Source organism: Dendrobates tinctorius, unplaced genomic scaffold (genome assembly GCF_039654945.1).
Source record: "Dendrobates tinctorius isolate UK_male_01 unplaced genomic scaffold, ASM3965494v1 ptg000014l, whole genome shotgun sequence".
Classification (NCBI taxonomy): domain Eukaryota; kingdom Metazoa; phylum Chordata; class Amphibia; order Anura; family Dendrobatidae; genus Dendrobates; species Dendrobates tinctorius.
Genome location: NW_027361682.1, coordinates 6,455,505 through 6,478,678, shown reverse-complemented (window position 1 = coordinate 6,478,678; position 23,174 = coordinate 6,455,505). Strand labels below are relative to the sequence as shown.

Here is a 23,174-nt window from a genome sequence, read left to right as displayed (position 1 = left end):
TCTGTGGGATCCTTGGAGACCAGTCTGAATTCCTGCTCTTCTAAAGCTAAGTTTTCTGCTCGGCTTTTTGCATTTGTCCTTTGACTTTGTTTTGCCTTGTTTTTCTGGATTTCTGCCATTCCCTGCTGGGGTGTGCTGAATTCCTTTAGCTCTGTCTTCTGAAAATACCTGAGTGCTGATTTAGTTTTTGAAGCCTAGCTGCTTCAGGGTCTTTTTTCATATCAGCTTGTTGGCTTATGTCTTTGAGAGGGTTTTGGCAGATTGCAGACAGCAACCTTCCTTTCCTGTTCTGTATAGTTAGCTTGGGCCCCATCATTTGCTCAGCCTATCTTTCTATCTGTGTGAGTGTTTTTTCATCTTGCTTCACCGTCATTATATGTTGGGGGCTGCCTTTTACTTTGGGGTCTGCTCTGGGGCAGTTTAGATTTCCTTTTCTGTCTTTAGGCTATTTATCTCTCCGGCTGTGATCGAGGGGTCTAGGGCATCGTAGGAACTCCCCACGGCTACTGCTAGTTGTGTTGATAGGTTCAGGGGTCTGCAATCTGATAGTTGCCAACTTCTCTGGTTTTCTGGACGTAGCGTCTATTTTTGTGTCTGCCTCCTACGGTGACTCAATCATAACAGAATCACCAGCCATACCGCAGATCCTAGGGTACTCAATAGCAGGAAAGAATTGTAAAAAAAAAAAAAAAAAGTGTGTATATTTTTTCCTCTATATCTCTGAGGCCGTAGGGGGAATTTTTTTTTCTCTCAATGGAGATAAAGCAATTGTCTGATCGTGTGGAGCAGCTCGCTGCGGAAGTGCGGGGAATTTCCGCCTACCTTGCTCATTCACATGCTGCTGAACCAAAGATTCCTACACCTGATGTATTTTTTGGGGATCGGTCTAAATTTTTGAATTTCAAAAATAATTGTAAATTATTTTTTGCCTTGAAGCCTAACTCGTCAGGGAGCTCCGCGCAGCAGGTTAAAATTGTCATCTCTTTGCTGCGTGGAGATCCCCAGGATTGGGCGTTTTCTTTGAAACCTGATGATCCTATTCTGACTAATGTGAACGCATTTTTTCAGGCCTTGGGGTTGTTGTATGATGAACCTAATGCCATTGATCAGGCTGAAAAGACCCTGCTGGCATTGAACCAGGGTCGAGATTCTGCAGAATTGTACTGTCAAAAATTCCGAAAGTGGGCAGTACTTACTACCTGGAATGATAATGCCTTGGCTGCTCTCTTTCGGAAGGGGTTGTCAGAAGCCGTAAAAGATACTATGGTGGGATTTCCTGTTCCCTCTGGTCTTGACGATTCTATGTCATTAGCCATTCAGGTTGACCGGCGTTTGCGCGAACGCAAAGCTGCACGAGAGGTGTTGCCACCTGTTGAACAAATGTCTGAACCTATTCAATGTGATAAGAGTTTTCTCCAGAGAGCAGCGTCAGGAGTTCAGAAGGCGTAATAAGTTGTGTTTTTTCTGTGGAGATGCCTCGCATATTATTTCTGTCTGTCCTAAACGAGAGAAACGCTTTGCACACACGTTTTCTGTTGGTGGTGTTCAACCTAAGTTTCTTCTGGCTATTACTCTGATCTGCTCCCTGTCCACATTTTCCGCCAAGGCTTTTGTGGATTCGGGAGCAGCCCTAAACCTAATGGACTTGGATTTTGCTAAACGTTGTGGATTTCCGATGACACCTCTGCAGACGCCTATCCCTTTGAGGGGGATTGATGCTACTCCTTTGGCTAAAAATAAACCTCAGTTTTGGACCCAGGTGGTAATGCGGGTCGCCCCAGGCCATCAAGAAAATTGCAGATTTTTGGTGTTGCATAATCTGCATGATACTATTGTTCTGGGGTTTCCCTGGTTACAAATTCATAATCCAGTTTTGGATTGGAAATCTGTGTCTGTGGTGAGTTGGGGTTGTCGGTGTGCCTTTAGTGAGGCTCCGGTGTTTTCCACCTCTCCTCAGTCGCATGATGTTCCTGATTATTTGGCGGACTTTTATGATGTATTTAGTGAGAATGAGTCTGCGTCTCTGCCTCCTCATAGGAGTTATGACTGTGCAATTGAACTGAGCCCGGGGTGTAAATTTCCCAAGGGTCGGCTCTTCAATTTATCTGTACCCGAGCACGAGGCTACGCGATCCTATATTAAGGAGGCGTTGGAGAAGGGTCATATTAGACCATCCTCGTCACCCTTAGGTGCCGTTTTTTTTTTTGTAGCCAAAAAGGATGGATCATTAAGACCTTGTATTGATTATCGCGCCCTCAACAAAATTACTGTTAAATATCAGTATCCGTTACCCCTGATTTCTGATCTATTCTCCAGGGTTAAAGGTGCTTGCTGGTTTACCAAGCTTGACCTCAGGGGGGCGTATAATCTTATTCGCATTAAGCATGGGGATGAATGGAAGACGGCGTTTAATACTCCGGAGGGACATTTTGAGTACCTGGTGATGCCTTTTGGGCTCACTAATGCCCCTTCTGTCTTCCAGTGCTTCATGAACGATATTTTCCGAGATTTTGTCGATAAATTTTTGATTATCTATTTGGATGATATTTTGATCTTCTCCAAGGATTGGGATTCTCATGTGGAACATATTCGGACTGTGTTCCGGATCTTGAGGGAGAATTCCCTGTATGTCAAAGGATCTAAATGCCTTTTTGGAGTACAGAGGATTTCTTTTTTGGGATTTATTTTGTCCCCGTCAGCTATTGAAATGGACCCAGCCATGGTACAGGCCATTTACGATTGGGTTCAGCCCACTTCTTTGAAGGCCCTCCAGAAGTTTTTGGGTTTTGCTAATTTTTATTGGAAATTTATAGCAAAATTTTCTAGTATTGCCAAGCCATTGACTGTTTTGACTAAGAAGGGTGCTGATGTGTTAAATTGGTCTCCGGAGGCTGTTTCTTCCTTTCAGGAGCTGAAGCGAAGATTCACCTCCGCCCCGGTTTTGCGGCAACCTGATGTCTCACTTCCGTTCCAGGTAGAGGTGGATGCTTCTGAGATTGGTGCAGGAGCTGTTTTGTCCCAAAAGGATCCTGTAACATCTAAAATGAATCCCTGTGCTTTCTTTTCCCGAAAGTTCTCTCCATCTGAACGTAACTATGATGTCGGGAATCGGGAACTGTTGGCCATGAAATGGGCATTTGAGGAGAGGGAGCTAAGCATCAAGTCGTGGTCCTCACTGACCACAAGAATTTGATTTACCTAGAGTCGGCTAAGCGCTTGAACCCTAGACAGGCTAGGTGGGCCTTGTTTTTTACACGTTTTGATTTTGTGGTTTCTTTTCTTCCTGGAACTAAGAATGTCAAGGCAGATGCCCGCTCTAGGAGCTTCTTTGCTGATTCTCCTGTGGTGACCAAGCCTGCTACCATCTTAGGCGAAGGGGTAGTTCTTTCTGCCATCTCGCCCGATTTGAGACATGCTCTGGAAGAGTTCCAGGAGGACAAACCTGAGCGTTGTCCCAGTGGAAAGTTGTATGTTCCTGACCAGTGGAAGAAGAGAGTGATGTCTGAAGTTCATTGCTCTGCTTTGGCTGGTCATCCAGGTATTTTTGGTACTAGAGATCTGGTGAGTCGGTCTTTTTGGTGGCCCTCCTTGTCTCGTGATGTCAGGAATTTTGTGCAGTCCTGTGGGACGTGCTCCCGGTCTAAATCGTGTTCTCGCTCTAGTGGGTTGTTGATGCCTTTGCCTGTCCCCAAGAGGCCATGGACCCATATTTCAATGGATTTCATCTCTGATATGCCTGTCTCTCAAAGGATGACTGTTATTTGGGTGATTTGTGATAGGTTCTCTAAGATGGTTCATCTTGTTCCACTCCCTAAGTTGCCGTCTTCCTCTGAGTTGGTGCCCCTGTTTTTACAACAGGTGGTTCGCTTGCACGGGATTCCTGAGAACATTTTATCTGACAGAGGAGTCCAGTTTGTGTCTAGATTTTGGAGAACTTTCTGTTCCAAGCTGGGAATTCAGTTGTCCTTCTCCTCTGCTTTTCACCCTCAGACCAATGGGCAGATAGAGAGAACAAACCAGACCTTGGAGTCATATTTGAGATGTTTTATTTCTGCTGATTAAGATGATTGGGTTTCATTTTTGCCCTTGGCCGAGTTTGCTCTAAATAATAGAGCTAGTTCTTCCACTTTGATGTCACCTTTTTTTTGTAACTTTGGGTTTCATCCTCGATTTTCTTCAGGGCAGGTGGAGCCCTCTGCCTGCCCAGGTGTTGACACTGTGGTGGAGAGAATGCACCAGATCTGGGACCAAGTGGTGGATAAGTTATCTCTCTCCCAGGAAAAGGCCCAGCCGTTTTCCAACCGACATAGGACCATTGGTCCCCAGTTTAAGGTTAGTGATATGGTGTGGTTATCATCAAAAAATATTGCTATGAAGGTGGCTTCTCCTAAGTTTAAGCCTAGATTTATTGGACCTTACAAGATTTTGGAGATTATTAATCCGGTCTCTTTTCGTTTGGCTCTTCCTGTCACATTTAAAATCCATAATGTGTTCCATAAATCTTTGTTGAAGAGGTTTGTTGATCCTGTTGTTCCGGGGGTGGCACCTCCAGACCCTGTATTGGTTGAAGGTAACATGGAATATGAGGTAGAGAAAGTACTGGATTCCCGTCTGGCTAGACGGAGACTCCAGTATTTGGTTAAGTCGAAGGGTTATGGTCAGGAGAATAATTCCTGGGTCTCTGCCTCTGATATTCATGCCAAAAGATTGGTGCATGCCTTTCAGGGGAAGAGTCTTGAGGAAATCATTTGCATATTCCCAGTGCCTTCTGGGATAAGTGAAGAGTCTCCGCGAGCTCAACGATCACTGGGTTTTGGCCGTTGCAGCTGAAAAGAGGAAATCGGAGAAACCAGGGGAAGAGTCTTGAGGAGATCATTTGCATATTCCCAGTGCCTTCTGGGATAAGTGAAGAGTCTCCGCGAGCTCAACGATCAATGGGTTTTGGCCGTTGCAGCTGAAAAGAAGAAATCGGAGAAACCAGGGGAAGAGTCTTGAGGAGATCATTTGCATATTCCCAGTGCCTTCTGGGATAAGTGAAGAGTCTCCGCGAGCTCAACGATCACTGGGTTTTGGCCGTTGCAGCTGAAAAGAGGAAATCGGAGAAACCAGGGGAAGAGTCTTGAGGAGATCATTTGCATATTCCCAGTGCCTTCTGGGATAAGTGAAGAGTCTCCGCGAGCTCAACGATCACTGGGTTTTGGCCGTTGCAGCTGAAAAGAGGAAATCGGAGAAACCAGGGGAAGAGTCTTGAGGAGATCATTTGCATATTCCCAGTGCCTTTTGGGATAAGTGAAGAGTCTCCGCGAGCTCAACGATCACTGGGTTTTGGCCGTTGCAGCTGAAAAGAGGAAATCGGAGAAACCAGGGGAAGAGTCTTGAGGAGATCATTTGCATATTCCCAGTGCCTTCTGGGATAAGTGAAGAGTCTCCGCGAGCTCAACGATCACTGGGTTTTGGCCGTTGCAGCTGAAAAGAGGAAATCGGAGAAACCAGGGGAAGAGTCTTGAGGAGATCATTTGCATATTCCCAGTGCCTTTTGGGATAAGTGAAGAGTCTCCGCGAGCTCAACGATCACTGGGTTTTGGCCGTTGCAGCTGAAAAGAGGAAATCGGAGAAACCAGGGGAAGAGTCTTGAGGAGATCATTTGCATATTCCCAGTGCCTTCTGGGATAAGTGAAGAGTCTCCGCGAGCTCAACGATCACTGGGTTTTGGCCGTTGCAGCTGAAAAGAGGAAATCGGAGAAACCTCGCGCCTATCGGCGCGCGAATTTTGGCTCATCTTTCATCTTTTTAAGAAATCTCAAGATGGAAGAGGCCAGGAGCCATTTGGTGAGCTGCATTTCTTGCTACATGTTCACAGATTTACCAGTGGAAAAGCCAAACTTCACATGCCACAAATGCAAGCTTGTGACCCTGTTGGAGGAAAAGTTGCAAAATCTCGAAGAGAGGTTAGCTACGTTGAAGATCATTAAGGAAGGTGAAGAGTTCTTGGACAGAGCAGAATTATCTCTTCATGTTACAGAAAGAGAAGAAATTCGAAGTGCACCTGAAGAAACAGAGGAATGGAGACATGTGACCCAGAGAAGCAGGAGGATCAGGAGGCAGTCAGCACCCATACTGCTCAGGAACCAGTACCAGGCTCTCACGCAGGAAAACAATGAAGAAATACATCAGGATAAGACTTTGCCAACAAACAGCAACCTTGTACGCCTTCAGAGTCCTCCTGGATGGAGAAAGAAAAATGTTGTGAAGAAGAAACGGAGAGTGGTGGTCATGGGGGATTCCCTGTTGAGAGGAACAGAGGCCGCTATCTGCAGACCGGATATAACTTCAAGAGAAATGTGCTGTCTTCCAGGTGCAAAAATTAAAGATGTGTCTGACAGGATATCAGGACTCTTCAGACCTACAGATGACTACCCATTCCTGCTACTACATGTGGGGACAAATGACACCGCAAGAAACTACCTGGAAACCATCTGCAGAGACTTTGAAGACTTAGGCAAGAAAGTGAAAGAACTGGGAGCGCAGGTGGTCTTCTCTTCCATCCTCCCAGTGGATGGCCATGGAACAAGGAGGTGGAATAAGATTCTGCAGGTGAACAACTGGCTACGTCGATGGTGCCGTCAGCAACGATTTGGATTTCTGGATCACGGAGTGAACTACTTATACGATGGACTACTTGCTAGAGATGGGGTGCACCTTACGAAGACTGGAAAGCAGGTATTTGGAAGTCGCCTTGCTACACTTGTAAGGAGAGCTTTAAACTAGAACAACATGGGAAGGGAAGCAAAAGACCAGAAAAAGCCATACACCTGACAAATGCTACTGAGAACTCTGCTATTAGAAGTGGAAAGGAAGAACAAAGACGAAAGAATCTAATTAAAAAAAATATTGGAGAAAGAGAAACCAATCACAAACTAAAATGTTTCTATACTAATGCACAAAGCATGGGCAACAAACAAGGAGAATTGGAACTACTAACACAGGAAAAGAAATATGATGTCATTGGAATCACTGAAACTTGGTGGGACAATACACATGATTGGAATACAAGACTAGAAGGATACAACTTATTTGCAAGAAACAGACTTGATAAACGAGGAGGGGGTGTCGCATTGTATGTTAGAAATGCGTATATCTGCACAGAGATTGAAGCTTCAGAGACTGGGAGTTCTGTGGAAACTGTTTGGGTAAGAATACAAGGACAGAACAATGGAAAGGACACCATTGTAGGCATTTACTACAGGCCGCCTGTGCAAGCTGAAGATATGGATGAACTCTTTATGCATCAAATGGCCAAGTTCTCCAAAAAATATGACATAGTTGTCATGGGAGATTTCAACTATCCAGACATTTGTTGGGAATCTCTCTCAGGCAAAACTAACAGGTCAAGGAAATTCTTATCCTCTCTTGCTGACAACTTTATCTTCCAAAAGGTAAAGGAAAAAACAAGGGGAACTGCTACCTTGGATCTAATCCTTATAAACAGGGAGGAAATGGTTGAGGAGGTAAAAGTGACTGGGACCCTAGGAGGTAGCGACCATGCTATTTTAGAATTTTGGATAACTAGAGGCGGAAGACCTGTGAAGACTCAGACGTCAAGGTTAGATTTCAGAAAGGCAGATTTTAAGGGATTCAGAAAGAGAATTGGAGGGATCCAATGGCTGGATATCCTTAAAGACAAAAATGTCCAGGAAGGATGGGAAATCTTGAAAAATGAAATTCTCAAAGCACAGTTGTTAACAATTCCGAAAAGAGGGAAGAATAGGAAGCATTTAAGGAAACCAGGATGGATGAACACATAACTTAAGCACATGCTAAAAAGGAAGCAAAAAATGTTTATAAAATGGAAAGAAGGAGGCATATCTAAAGAAGAATATAATGCTGTCTGCAGAACCTGCAAGGCACAAATCAGATTATCTAAAGCTGAAAATGAATTGAGGCTTGCAAGAGATGTCAAAAGCAATAATAAAGGATTTTGGGGATATGTCAAAAGTAAAAGAAAAGTCAAAGATGCTATAGGATTTTTACAGGATGAAAATGATGAAATGGTAAGACAGGATGTTGAGAAGGCTGAACTTTTAAATTCCTATTTTGCATCTGTTTTCTCTCAGAAAGGAAATGTAACATCAACTGTTATTCACTGTCCTATTAAGGGAATAGAAGAATCCAGGATATCTATAAACAGAAAGATAGTGAGGAAACACTTAGCTAACCTAAATGTATTCAAGTCTCCAGGTCCAGATGAATTACACCCCAGAGTACTGAAGGAGATAGCAGAAGAAATTTTTGAACCCCTCTCCATAATCTTTGAAAATTCTTGGAGAACAGGAGAAGTGCCAGAAGACTGGAGAAGAGCAAATGTTGTTCCTATCTTCAAAAAGGGGAAGAAGGTGGACCCAGGCAACTATAGGCCGGTGAGTCTGACTTCTATACCAGGAAAGATCTTTGAACAAATTATTAAACAACATGTATGTCAATACCTGGATAAGAATGAAGTGATTAAACAGAGTCAGCATGGGTTTGTAACTAATAAGTCATGTCAGACTAATTTAATTTCCTTCTATGATGGTATTACTGATTGGGTGGATCAAGGAAATGCTGTAGATATAGTATATCTTGACTTCAGCAAAGCATTTGACAAAGTCTCTCATACAATCCTTATTGAAAAAATGACTAAGTATGGAATGGACAAGGCAACTGTTAGGTGGATTCATAACTGGCTTAGTGATCGGACCCAAAGAGTGGTCGTAAATGGCTGCACATCCAGTTGGAAGAATGTCTCAAGTGGGGTACCACAGGGCTCTGTCCTGGGCCCTGTATTGTTCAACATCTTTATCAACGATTTAGATGAAGGAATTGAGGGTAAACTGATTAAATTTGCTGATGACACAAAGCTAGGAGGGATAGCTAATACTAGAGAAGAGAGAGAGAGGATTCAAAAAGATTTAAATAAACTGGAGAAGTGGGCAGCAACTAACAGAATGGTTTTTAACAGGGAGAAATGCAAAGTACTACATCTGGGCAATAAAAATGAAAAAAGCATATATAGAATGGGAGGAATAGGGCTAAGTGACAGCACAGGTGAAAAAGACTTGGGTATACTAATAGATCACAGACTGAATATGAGTCAACAGTGTGATGCAGCAGCAAAAAAGGCAAATGCAATTCTAGGATGTATTAACAGAAGCATACAGTCTAGATCACGTGAAGTCATTATTTCCCTCTACTCCTCTTTGGTCAGACCTCATCTGGAATATTGTGTCCAATTTTGGGCACCACATTTTAAAAAAGACATCAACAAACTGGAGCAAGTTCAGAAAAGAGCGACCAGAATGGTGACCGGTCTGCAAACCCTGTCTTATGAGGAAAGGTTGCAGGATTTGGGAATGTTTAGTTTGCAAAAGAGAAGACTGAGAGGAGACTTAATAGCTGTCTACAAATATCTAAAGGGCTGTCACATTGTAGAAGGATCAACTTTATTCTCATTTGCACAAGGAAAGACTAGAAGCAATGGGATGAAGCTGAATGGGAGGAGACACAGATTAGATATTAGAAAAAACTTTTTGCCAGTTAGAGTGATCAATGAGTGGAACAGGCTTCCACGAGAAGTGGTGAGTTCTCCTTCAATGGAAGTCTTCAAACAGAGGCTGGACATACATCTAACTGGGATGATTTAGCGAATCCTGCTTTGAGCAGGGGGTTGGACCAGATGGCCCAGGAGGTCCCTTCCAACTCTACGATTCTATGATTCTATGATTCTATGATTCTATGATTCATCGGGCTCACCCTGATCGCCCTGGTGGCGTGGTTGAGGGTTCGGTGACCCCTCCTCAAGGGGGAGGTACTGTTGTGAGTTCATTTTCCCCTTCACTACTGAGGCCCGAGGAGCTCCCTCTTCTGGTGAAGAAAGGTAGTGAGCCTGATTATCAAACACCTGTGCCTGATGATGATGACTGGCTGAGTGGAGTTACTGACTGGATATAAGGCTGCCGACGCCCTTCTGCCCTGCGGGTGATTTCTCTGTTGGATCCTTGGAGACCAGTCTGAATTCCTGCTCTTCTAAAGCTAAGTTTTCTGCTCTGCTTTTTGCATTTGTCCTTTGACTTTGTTTTGCCTTGTTTTTCTGGATTTCTGCCATTCCCTGCTGGGGTGTGCTGAATTCCTTTAGCTCTGTCTTCTGAAAATACCTGAGTGCTGATTTAGTTTTTGAAGCCTAGCTGCTTCAGGGTCTTTTTTCATATCAGCTTGTTGGCTTATGTCTTTGATAGGGTTTTGGCAGATTGCAGACAGCAACCTTCCTTTCCTGTTCTGTGTAGTTAGCTTGGGCTCCATCATTTGCTCAGCCTATCTTTCTATCTGTGTGAGTGTTTTTTCATCTTGCTTCACTGTCATATGTTGGGGGCTGCCTTTTACTTTGGGGTCTGCTCTGGGGCAGTTTAGATTTCCTTTTCTGTCTTTAGGCTATTTATCTCTCCGGCTGTGATCGAGGGGTCTAGGGCATCGTAGGAACCCCCCACGGCTACTGCTAGTTGTGTTGATAGGTTCAGGGGTCTGCAATCTGATAGTTGCCAACTTCTCTGGTTTTCTGGACGTAGCGTCTATTTTTGTGTCTGCCTCCTACGGTGACTCAATCATAACACTCTTGTTTATAGCAGGGCACAATTTCTCTCACACATATAAGCACTAGTACCCTTAGAAACATAGATATATCCGCAAAATATAATAAACCTATTATGCCAGACAATGTGGAATGGTGGATTCCGTTTATCAACCTCTGGGCCAGATATATTGATGACATTCTTATATTTTGGTCTGGCCCAGAGGTTGACTTCCTCCGTTTCATTGAGTGCATTAATAAGAACAAGGTGGGATTGAGATTTACGTCAGAGTGTCATATTGGAAGTATTAATTTTCTTGATCTAACGATCTCCAAAATGGCTGATGGAAGGATTAGCACATGCACTTACAGGAAACCCACTGCAACTAATAGTTTGCTAAGGTGGACAAGCCATCACCCTGAACCCCTAAGGAGGGGGATACCTAAGGGACAGTTCCTTAGGATCCAGAGGAACTGCTCTGACTTGAATGTCTATAGGAAGCAGGCTGATGATTTGTACAAGAGATTTAGGACGAGAGGCTACCCCGCATGTACCCTGGATGGACCAAGATTTGAAGCCTTTACAGCAGATAGGTCATCACTCCTTCTCCCTAAAAAGGAAAATACATCTAATGATACAGCTATTAGGCTTATTGGCACATATGATGGCCAATTGGACAGGGTATATCAGGTTTTGAAAAAACATTGGGGCATTTTGTTAGCTGATCCCAATCTGAGGGGACTTATATCGCCAAAAACAGAGGAGAGGAGGAGATCTGCATGGAGGAATGGGCCAACATACCAACAACAGTGTGTGGCAACCTTGTGAAGACTTACAGAAAACGTTTGACCTCTGTCATTGCCAACAAAGGATATATCACAAAGTATTGAGATGAAATTTTGTTTCTGACCAAATACTTATTTTCCACCATAATATTCAAATAAAATGAAAAAAAAACAGACAATGTGATTTTCTGGATTTTTTTTTCTCAGTTTGTCTCCCATAGTTGAGGTCTACCTATGATGTAAATTACAGACGCCTCTCATCTTTTTAAGTGGTGGAACTTGCACTATTGCTGACTGACTAAATACTTTTTTTCCCCACTGTAAATCCTTCAAGAGTTCACATAATGGTAAAACTTTTTATATTAGAGATTTTGGAAATTGCAGATCGACAGGCCTAGTCTATAAGGCCACATGTACCTGCCCCTTGGATTATGTGGGAAAAACCACCAGAGAACTGAGGGTGAGAGTGTGTGAACACCTGGGGGATATCAGGAACAAACGTGATACCCCTGTCGCCAGACATGTTAATACTGTGCATCAGGGCCGGTTAGGCAACATTTCCTTCAATATGATTGAGCTGGTTAAACCAAAAACAAGGGGAGGAAATCTTGACAATCTGATTCTGAGACGGGAGTGTGAGTGGATGTTTAGATTACAATCCGTCTCTCCGGATGGGATGAATGAATATATGTCATATACATGTTTTATATAAATTCCTGTTTGGCAGAATGTGTTTTCTGGTGGGTGGTGGGGGTTTTTATCTGTCTGCCGTATGATGCTTGTATGGCATAGTCCACATTGTCTGGAGTAATAGGTTTATTATATTTTGCGGCTATATCTATGTTTCTAAGGGTACCTGTGCTTATATGTGTGAGAGAAATTGTGCCCTGCTATAAACAAGAGTTTCTATAAAACTGACATGTTGTTTGGTATCTATCTTCAAATTATGACACTATTGTGGGACTATATCTAATGTGTCCTGCCCTGACCCTTTAATCATTTTTGTATTTCTATTTTTCGGCATTGGAGGCGATATATGTCAGCAGACTGCGCGCTATCTGATGAGCGCGGTCTGATTGTCCGGTGAGCGTCTTGTATGCTCCATGGCAACAGCTAGAGGGGGATATGACATCATGCGACCGGAAGTTCCGGCGCCATTTTGGGTGCGCTCCAGTGCTGAGCGCCTTTGAAGGGGTCCCCGCTAATTTTGCCTGGTAAAGAGTTCCGGATGATCGGGTAACTACTGAGGCATGATTTACATCACATGACCGGAAGTCCCAGCGCCATCTTGGATGCGCTCCAGTGTGGAGCGCACGCTAAAGTTTAACTCTTGTTAGCGGCGGAACACCGGACTATCTGGTACATTTGGATTGCACATATGGACTCTAATTATCTACACCTTTTCACTAATTGGGCCACCAGATGGTGGGTGGCGCGTTAGCATTATCATGGCGGTTATTTAAATCCGCTTGGTTTGACCTCTGATGCTTCCATTATCAAGATATCAGGCATGGAGCAGCAACAATATCGGTGAAAGCATTGGTTATTCCTCCTGATGAACCGCTACGGCGGGGAAACGCGTTGAGGGTTCTCCATAGACATGATAAGTGACCGATCTTTATAATGTATCTGATTGTTTATATCCCCCTGAGTGAGGGTTCTTTATGGGCATAAGAAGGGACGATAACAGTCTTTATAGTGTATCTGATTATTTATATCTCACTGAGTGGAGGTTATTATGTACCTTACCATGTGAAGATTTTTTGTGTCACATTGATATATGTACCTCTATTATGAGGGGTCTTTAGAAACATGAGAAGTGACCAATCTTTGTAACTTACTGCCTGTATCCCCTTTAGCAGGAAGAACAATGTACCTTGCTATGTTAGGGTATTTATGTCATTTAGTATCAATGATATGGAATTTTTACTATTATATTTTTGTTTGCATTAGCTCTAGGGCATTTTGTTGTCTTCATCTCTGCACTATTTGATATATTGTTTTCCTTCCTGTGATATCAGAGACTGTTAGGGAAGTGAGGGACAGTCCTCGTTGAGTGGGGGTGCCAATATCGTACTATTTAGGGTGCCAACCTTCACGGCTAGGAAGGTATCAGCGAGGCCTAATATAGGGCTGTGCAGCACTTTAGACAAGGTCTTTTTTCAATTCAATTTTTTGGCATTTGCCAGGTCTTTTTTGAACTGGGAAGGTGTTTTTTAACAAAATATTGAATTAAGTTGTATTTTTTAATGGGATTTGCATGTTCACCTACTTCTTATTCAAATCTCTTTGAATTTTGATTTTTTCTTTATAAGATTACCTTACTCCAGTCCTCTATGATCCAATCCTTAAGGTCTTTGGCAAACTTCAGATTGGCTCTCCTTTGCCTCTCATTGATGAAAGGCTTTTTTCTAGCTTTACATGACTTGAGCCCTGCTTCTAGGAGCCTGTTATGAACTGTTCTTGCAGTGTACTTCACCCCAACTGCCATTTGCCATTCCTTTTGTAGGTTACTTAATGTCATCGTGCGGTTGCTGAGTGACATTCGAATAAGATGACGGTCATCCCAGTCAGTGGGGAGTCGTTTCGCCCTCTGTAGCTTTATTGTTCCCAATGTCTGCTGCTTGACCTTGTTGTAATGAACTGCCGTCTTAGAAATTTTAAGGATGGAGGCAACATGACGTTCAATGTATCCCTCAGCTAGTAAAGCCAACCCTTCTTTTCCTCACTCGAGACTTTTCTTTTCAACTCCTTTTCCATGTTTAAAAGTTATTTTTTCATTCCTATTACTTTTCAGATATTACTAGCACTTGTTTTGCCATCCAGCTTGTCCTATTGCAAGAGGATTCTGAACACCACAGCAGGGTTTTTTATACTTTCCTTCGTTAGATAAGATTTGGTTCAGGTGATCAACTAATCAGAAGCACATTAAGTAGAATGAGGTGTACTCTGGTTGGAATTCAACTGACACTGGAATGGAATGACTGTCAGACATGTAGAGAAGCTGATTTTTTATAAAATTGTGCAGTAGACAATTTTTGCCAGAGCTGTATATTTTTTGTGGTTCTTAAGTTCTAATTATATTTTGCTAACGGGCAAAATCTTGTAGCAGCTCTGGGCCTAGCTGATTTGACGTACATCCCTTCCCTTGTGCATACGCTGAATTTGATGGTGCACAGCACCCAGAAAAAATACCCAAATATTTCAGTTACTGAAGAAAGTGCAGGCTATTTGTGCATGCTTTCGGCATTCTCACCCTTCTGAAGCTCACCTGTCTGCGCTGCAGTGTCACTTCTGCTTTCCCACTCACTGCCTAATATGCGATTTAACCAAAAGGTGGAACTCCACCTTGCATATGATGGAGAGACTGTGCTTGCAGCAGCAAGTGATACTGGAGTTTCAACTGCAGCACACATAGGTCGCTCTGTGAAACACCACTTCACCACCCACCAAGTGGGCCTCCATGAGGGACGTGCATGCCATGTTGCATTACTTCGAGTGCTCCACGAACATTGTCAGTGCTGATGATGCCATCTTGGGCGTTATTATCCCACTTCTATGCCTCCTTGAAAAAACGTTTCAGGTGCTGATGGATGAGGAGGTGGCACAGTAGGAAGAGGAGGAACAGTCACCATTCACACCATTATCAGGCCTGTCGTCCACACATGGCTCAGAGGGTGGGTTCCTGTACCACCAGCAGCCAGGTACACAATTTTCCAGCCAGAGGACAGTTTTGGAGGATGCGGAGGAGGTGGAACTGTGTTTACCTCAGGGTAGAACTCAAAGCGACACACGGTTATCAGTGGATCATGGCTGGGGGATACAGAAAACACAGACGATACACCTCCCACCGATGACAGCTTATCGTTGCCTTTGAGCAGCCTGGCACACATGAGCAAATATATGCTGCGGTGCATGTACAACGACCGCAGAGTTGCCCCGATTGTTACCAGTGCTGATTACTTGGTTGGCCATACTGCTGGATTCCCACTAAAAGGACAACTTGCCATCCTTACTTCCATCACTGGAACATGATTGAAAATTGTGGGAATACAAGTGCACTCTGGTAGATACGCTATTAACGGTGTTCCCACCTTGACAGTGGGGGCTCAATGGAAACACAGAAGGAAGTCTTCAATGCAGCTGGGACACCGGCAGCATCTCATAAGGGATGGTTAGCCTGGCTGAAATGTACACTGGTTAAAAAATAAAGGGAACACTCAAATAACACATCCTAGATATGAATGAATGAAATATTCTCATTGAATACTTTGTTCTGTACAAAGTTGAATGTGCTGACCACAAAATCACACAAAAATCATCAATGGAAATCAAATTTATTAACCAATGGAGGCCTGTATTTGGAGTCACCCCCAAAATTAAAGTGGAATGTAATGTCCTTAAAACAAGTCAAAATGAGGCTCAGTAGTGTATGTGGCCTCCACGTGCCTGTATGACCTCCCTACAACGCTTGGGCATGCTCCTGATGAGGTTGCGGAAGGTCTCCTGAGGGATCTCCTCCCAGACCTGGACTAAAGCATCCAACTCCTGAACAGTCTGTGGTGCATCGTGACATTGGGGGATGGAGCGAGACATGATGTCCCAGATGTGCTCAATCGGATTCAGGTCTGGTGAACGGGTGGGCCAGTCCATAGCTGCAATGCCTTCATCTTGCAGGAATTGCTGACACACTCCAGCCACATGAAGTCTGGCACTCTCCTGCATTAGGAGGAACCCAGGGCCAACAGAACCAACATATGGTCTCACAAGGGGTTTAAGGATCTCATCTCGTTACCTAATGGCAGTCAGGCTACCTCTGGCGAGTACATGGAGGGCTGTGCGGCCCTCCAAAGAAATGCCTCCCCACACCATTACTGACCCACTGCCAAACCGGTCATGCCGAAGAATGTTGCAGGCAGCAGATCACTCTCCACGGCATCTCCAGACTCTGTCACGTCTGTTACATGTGCTCAGTGTGAACCTGCTTTCATCTGTGAAGAGCACAGGGAGCCAGTGGTGAATTTGCCAATCCTGGTGTTCTGTGGCAAATGTCAAGCACGGTGTTGGGCTGTGAGCACAGCCCCCATCTGTGGATGTTGGACCCTCATACTGTACCATCCTCAAGGAGTCGGTTTCTACTGTAACCGTTTGTGCAGACACATGCACATTTGTGGCCTGCTGGAGGTCATTTTGTAGGGCTCCTCCTGTTCCTCCTTGAACAAAGGCAGAGGTAGCGGTCCTGCTGCTGGGTTGTTGCTCTCCTACGGCCCCCTCCACGTCTCCTGGTGTATTGGCCTTTCTCCTTGTAGCGCCTCCAGCCTCTGGACACTATGCTGACAGACACAGCAAACCTTCTTGCCACAGCTCGCATTGATATGCCATCCTGGATGAGCTGTACTACAATACAGTACCACAAGTGTGAAAGCACAACCAAGATTCAAATGTGACCAAAACATCAGCCAGAAAGCATTGGTACTGAGATGTGGTCTGTGGTCCCCACCTGCAGAACCACTCCTTTATTAAGTGTCTTGATAATTGCCAATAATTTCCATCTGTTGTCTATTCCATTTGCACAACAGCATGTGAAATTGATTGTCAATCAGTGTTGCTACCTAAGTGGACAGTCTGATTTCACAGAAGTTTGATTTACTTGGAGTTATATTCTGTTGTTTAAGTGTTCCCTTTAATTTTTTGAGCAGTGTACAAAACCTTCCTCAGCACTCCACAACATCCAGCAGCACCATCTGATAGTCTGTATTAGCAGGACGACGCGTTTCAACATGATGGAAGAGTATGTGTCCACATGTCTCCACGTAGTGAGTAATGCCCCGTATATCTTCTGGGTCTCCAAACTGGACACATGGCCTGCGCTTGCCTTTTACACCTTGGAGGTGCTGGCCTGACCTGCGATAGGTATACTGTCAGAGCACACGTTTTTAGTATGACAGGGGGTGTGATCACAGACACGTGCATCTGCCTGTCCACAGCCAATGTAGACAAGCTCATTTATCGGGCAAGTTCATTAAGTGAACTAGGTGTGGATCCCACAGGACTTGTCCCTTCCTTTGGCTGAATATATTAAGTCTAACTAACCGCACCCAGTCATTATTATACTCCACCATAGTTTATACATTATATTTGTCATTCTTACTGTTTTGGTGCCTCCCCAAATTTATTAAAAAAAAATAACCAGGTTGTTTTGCAGAGTGCCCCTACAAAGGCTGTTTTCAGAGTACCCCCAACAACGCTAGTTTGCAGAGTACACACAGAGAGCCTGTTTTCAGAGTACCCCCACAAAGACGGATGCAGAGTACTAATATATAGGGGGGGAATTTGTTATTTAGTGTTTTGTGACGCACACACTGTGGGAGGAGCTAATTTTTTTCAGGGGTCTGGGAAAATTTCTGTTCGAAACAGCGCACTCTGCGGCCTCAAATGTCACTTCTGAGAGGGTCTACACAAAAAAAGTTTCCTTAAATCTGGCTATTGCATGTTTTTTTGGCCCCATAGACAGCTCAACTTTAAAAAATTGTTGAAAATGTGTATCTGTGGAAATTCCACAAGGTGTCATTGTTGCCCAACTTTTTTTTTTTTTTTTAAGTACAGGAGTGTAAGGCTGAGTTCACACGTGGCGTTTTTTTCGCGTTTCCGCGGCGGTTTTAACCGCGCGATTTTGCCGCGAAAACGCGAAAAATAAGCATTCCTATGGGATTCCGCAATGCTGTGCTAATGCTGCGGTTTTTACCGCGGCGGAATCGCTTCGCGGTAAAAACCGCAGCATGCTCATTAATTTGCGGAATCGCGGCGATCCCGCACCCATAGGAATGCATTGTTCCGCTTATTTCCCGCATGTGGCTGTGCACAACATGCGAAAAGTAAGCAGAACAATTGCGGATGGTACCCATGGTCCGGAGGAGAGGAGACTGTCCTCCAGGCTTTGGGTACCATATCCCTGTTAAAAATAGAATTTAAAATAAAAAATATTGTTATTCTCACCCTCCGACGTCCCGCACAGCATTCCCGCTTCTCTCCACGCTCCCGTTCCCAGTAGTCCTTTGCGAAAATGCTCGCGATGACGTCCGTTCTCGCGGGATCGCGAAGTCTCGCGGTCATTCGCGCGACGTCATCGCGAATAACCGCGAGACGTCGCGATCCCGCGAGAACTGACGTCATCGCGGGCATTTTCGCAAAGGATTACTGGGAACGGATGCGCGGGACGTCGGAGGGTGAGAATAACACCGTTTTTTATTTTTTTTTTACATTCTATCTTTTACTACTGATGCTGCATAGGCGGCCTCAGTATTAAAAAGTTGGTCACACTCGTCAAACACTATGTTTGACGAGTGTGACCAACCTGTCAATCAGTTCTCCAAGCGATGCTACAGATCGCTTGGGAAATGCTAGCATTTTGCAAACTAAATACGCTTGCAAAATGCTAGTTTTTCCGCGGGAAAATCGCGGGAATTTAAAATGCGATTTTCCCGCGGACTGGAATTCCGGAATTCTCGCGGTAATTTCCGCAAGAGTTCCGGTACGTGTGCACTTAGCCTAAAAACCTCAGATGGTGCTGTTGCTCCTTCTAATGTGTTACATCCTGTCAATGGGTCATTCAGCCAGGTAAAGAGACGATTTTGAGTTCAAATTGCCGGCTGTCATAAAAATGAGAGCCGGCTCACTAGACACATATGAATTCCAATAGCAAACTGTCATAATCGGATTTTTTTTTTTTTTTTTAATAAAAGGTGAGGACCGGTCTTGCAGTAGCCAGCCCTCACCCTCAAAATAGGTTTTCTTTAAAGGTGAGGGCTGGCTACCTGGACTTCTATGACTTTCCCTCGGAAGTTTTTTTTTAAAGGTGAGGGCTAGATCTTGGGTATATTTTTACCTCAAATAGCCAGCCCTCATTGAAAGTTTTTTGGGATGAGGGCTGTCTACTGGGATTCATTTGATTTCCAAAAGCCGTCTTTCATCATTGGGATCATCTATACATGGGAACAGTATTGTGGAGAGGCTGCCCAAAGAGTTTTCTCGTTTTTGCCATCACAGTTTTGCGCAAGTCTTATCGCTTTTACAGAAAATATATGCAAATTGAATTAAAACCGCTCTGATAAAACATGTTTTTTTGACCATGCAAATGTGCATACAGATTTGCTAATCTGAGCATTTTGCAGCCAAAAAGATGTGCTTTTACCCACACGAATTTGATGTGAAAATACACAGACAGTAAAACTACATCCCCCCCACCACAATCTTACAGATAAAGTAACAACATGTCAGAGGTCATGGAAGGACAAGTAAAAATGTTTGGTTACACTGAGCCAGACAATTGGACATATTTCAGTCCCGTGAGTAGACTCATCTTGAGTTTCCTCTGGGCAACAAGCCATTTCTATAGATGGTTAGCAGCCTCTCATCTTGGGTTCATACCCCACTATGATGTCATAATACTCGACTTTGCTATAATAACACTCCAATATGGTGTCATAATTTACCATTGTAATTTCATAATACCCCATTTTGATGTCTTAATACCTCAGTGTGATATCATAATACCCCACTATATCGTCCGTCAAAATACGCCACTTCACTATAATACCCCACTTGACTGTAATGCCCCATTGTGATGTCATCATACTTCACTATATCATATCTTACTGTAATATCCCATTGTGTTTTCATAGTACTCCATTTTCCTCTAATAATACCTCACTGTGATATACCTCACTATGATGTCATAATGCCCCACTATGACATCAAAATACCCCACTTCACTGTAATATGCCATTATGTCAAAATACCCCATTGTGATGTCATAATACTATATTGTGGTGTCATAATACCTCACTGATATAATAATACCCCACTATAATGTTGTAATACCCCATTGTGATGTAATACCTCATAATGATGTCATAATACCTCACTATGATGTAATATCTCATTATGATGTCAATATACCCCACTATGATGTCATTATACCCATTGTGATGTCATAATACACCACTATGATGGCATCGTGCCATATTGCAGGGGTCTCCAACTCCAGGCCTCGAGGGTCTCCAACAGTGTAGGTTTTCAGGATTTCCTTAGTATTGCACAGGTGGTAGGTGATGATTCCAACCCCTGTGCAATACTAAGGAAATCCTAAAAATCTGCACTGTTGGTGGCCCTAGAGTTAGGGACCCCTGCCCTATTGTGATGTCTTAAAACCCCACTGGGATGTCATAAGACCCCATTGTGATATCATAATACCCCACCATGATGTCATAGTACCCCATTGGAATGTAATAATACCCCGTTGTGATGTAATACCCCACTATGATGTCATAGTAATAAAATCTTTGGTTACATTGAGCTGGACAATTGGACATTTCAGATTACCATCTGCTGGCTGTCATCTTTAATTGTCAGTGATTAAACACAAAATCTAAAGGGTTAACAGGGATCCGATCGATGCTGTTAGCTTCATGTGTCAGATGATCAGCTGACATGTGTGGGGGTTGATGCGAGCTCAGAGCGTGCGCTCGTCTAAAATGGAGGGAGGAGGCCAAGGTCATGAAGCTTCTCTAAATTGCTTCTGTTTCAATCCATAATCGAACAACAGTTCTGCACCTGGTTTGATATTGCAATTAGCCACAAAAAGCATTGATGGGGTGTTATCATCAATTATATATTTCAGTACAGGTTTCACGTTGTAATTTTTCTGTGAATGATTAATCTTTCGCCCAAATGTTGAAGCCATGTGCGGGTGACAACTGCATGGAGCCTCCCGGGAATCAAAACACCACACCTTTTCACCAATATTAAAAAAAAACATATAACATTCGTGCTGACGCACAGTTGCCTGTAATTTTTCAGCCTCGTCTCCTTCTTTAAGCACTCCATGGTAGTCACAAATTATGTCTCCCTTTGTAAAAGCACAAGTTGTGTGCAGTCCTTCGCCTTTACTTCGATCATTTGTAATTACTAGGCCTTTCCAGTTTTGCAATTTCACCAATTCTTGAAGTTTGACAACGTGCTCTAGATCCCCTCTTTTTGGTTTAGGTTTCCATCCACGTTGGACATCATCTAGGCCAGGTAGATTTGTTGTCCAGTGCTGTTTATTCAGATATCGCTTTAGATCATCTTCTTTGGGGAAATGCCTGAAAAAATCTACAAGATAAAAAAACAATACTGTAAAATATTCAGCAAACATAATATATTCAGGCAGCACATCCCAAAGAATACAATAACATCAACTAGACAGATTTCAAATTAAAATAAGAAAAAAAATACATTAAAAAAAAAATAAAAAACTTACCGACAGCATTTGAAACCCTTAAATTATACTGGTGCCGCCTCCATTTATCCTTACAGTACTTTGCAAAATGCTTTGTGTACCGACTGCAGGTGGCCAGGGATGGTGGTCGATTGTCTACTCCTACAGGGTACTTTTTAATTAGTCTGTTGAAATGGAACTCTTTTTGAGCATTGTCAGTCTGTTGAACCGTCTCTTCCTTGTCTATTTGTTCCGCATCAGAATGTCCCTGATTGCTTTTTTCTTTTCTTTTGATGCCAATGGAACTTCTGTAAAGTTAAAAAGAAAGATCGTAAGTTATAATATACTGAAAAAGGTGTTGTTCTTCACTGGACTACTTAACCAAGAATTTGGTATTAATCATATGCTAAAAGACATAATTATTTAAAGGGAAGGTGCCGCAATTTCTTTATTTGTATTAAAAATTATTGATTATATAATCAATTTTTGTTTAATACAAAATTAAATATATTAACTATTATTGACAATAGGGCCCCATTATGTTATGGAAGACAGGACTGTAGGGCCACATTACGCTACTGATGACAGGACTGTAGGGCCAGATTACGTTATGGAGGACAAGACTATAGGGCCATATTATTCTATGGAGGGACAGGACTATAGGGCCACATTATGCTATATGCAGGAGTAAAGATGCTACATTATGCTATATGGAGTATTATAGAGGCTGTATCCTATACAGATGATTATAGAGGCTACATTATGCAATATGGATAATTAAAGAGGCTACAATTGACTATATGGAGGATTATAGAGGCCACAATATACTATATGATGAACTATAGAGGCTGCTTTATACAAATACTATGGAGATTACATAATATTATTATTATTAGAGGCTGCATTATAATATATGGAGGTTACATTAAATTATATGGAGGACTATGGGTGGTGCATTATAATATGTGGAAGACTATGGAGAAGCATTATCCTATATAGATGGCAATGGGGGGTGCATTGTACCATACTATCTAGGGCCCATTAGCCTTCCATAAGGTATGTGGGGCCATTATACTGTATATATTTAAATGGCTTTGTGGAGGGCATTATAATATGTGGATGGCTATGATGGAGCCTTTATACTTTATGGAGGCCTATTTGAGGGCCACTATATAGCATGCAAGCAAATATACAGTGTGAATGTTTGTATGGGGTCCATTACACTGTGCGGAGAGCTGTGTGGGGGTCATTATACTATGTGCAGTGATAGTAGGGGCCATTATACTGTACGTAGGCCCCTTGCACGGCATGGAGGGCTGTATGGGGGTCACCATTTATTGCCAGGATAGTTGAGGGGGATACAGTTGGGTCATCATACTGTGTGTGGATGGTACTGTGGAGGAATTAATTGTGGGGGAATCATACAGTGTCTGTTAGGTCTCCCACCTGGCGCCTTCTGTCTCTTCCTCATCGGTTTGTCCCTCACTGTCTTCTGCTCCCTTGATCCTCCTCCTCTTGGGCAATGTACAT

At 43.2% G+C, this 23,174-nt stretch overlaps 2 protein-coding genes across 4 annotated transcripts in view; one reads left to right on the top strand and one right to left on the bottom strand.

Annotated features, from left to right (window-relative positions):
* The window catches only part of LOC141073481 (uncharacterized), a 349,087-nt gene that overhangs the window by 165,114 nt on the left and 160,799 nt on the right, over positions 1–23,174 (top strand). The window lies entirely within an intron of this gene.
* LOC141073468 (uncharacterized) overlaps positions 20,757–23,174 on the bottom strand; it is a 57,820-nt gene continuing 55,402 nt past the window's right edge. For both annotated transcript variants that reach the window (XM_073560702.1, XM_073560708.1), the window contains 3 exons: positions 23,091–23,174; positions 21,687–21,952; positions 20,757–21,538 (listed from right to left, as the gene is read on the bottom strand). In XM_073560702.1, coding sequence (XP_073416803.1) covers positions 20,940–21,538; positions 21,687–21,952; positions 23,091–23,174 — 949 coding nt within the window. In that variant the 3' untranslated portion in view covers positions 20,757–20,939. The remainder of the gene's footprint in view (positions 21,539–21,686; positions 21,953–23,090) is intronic.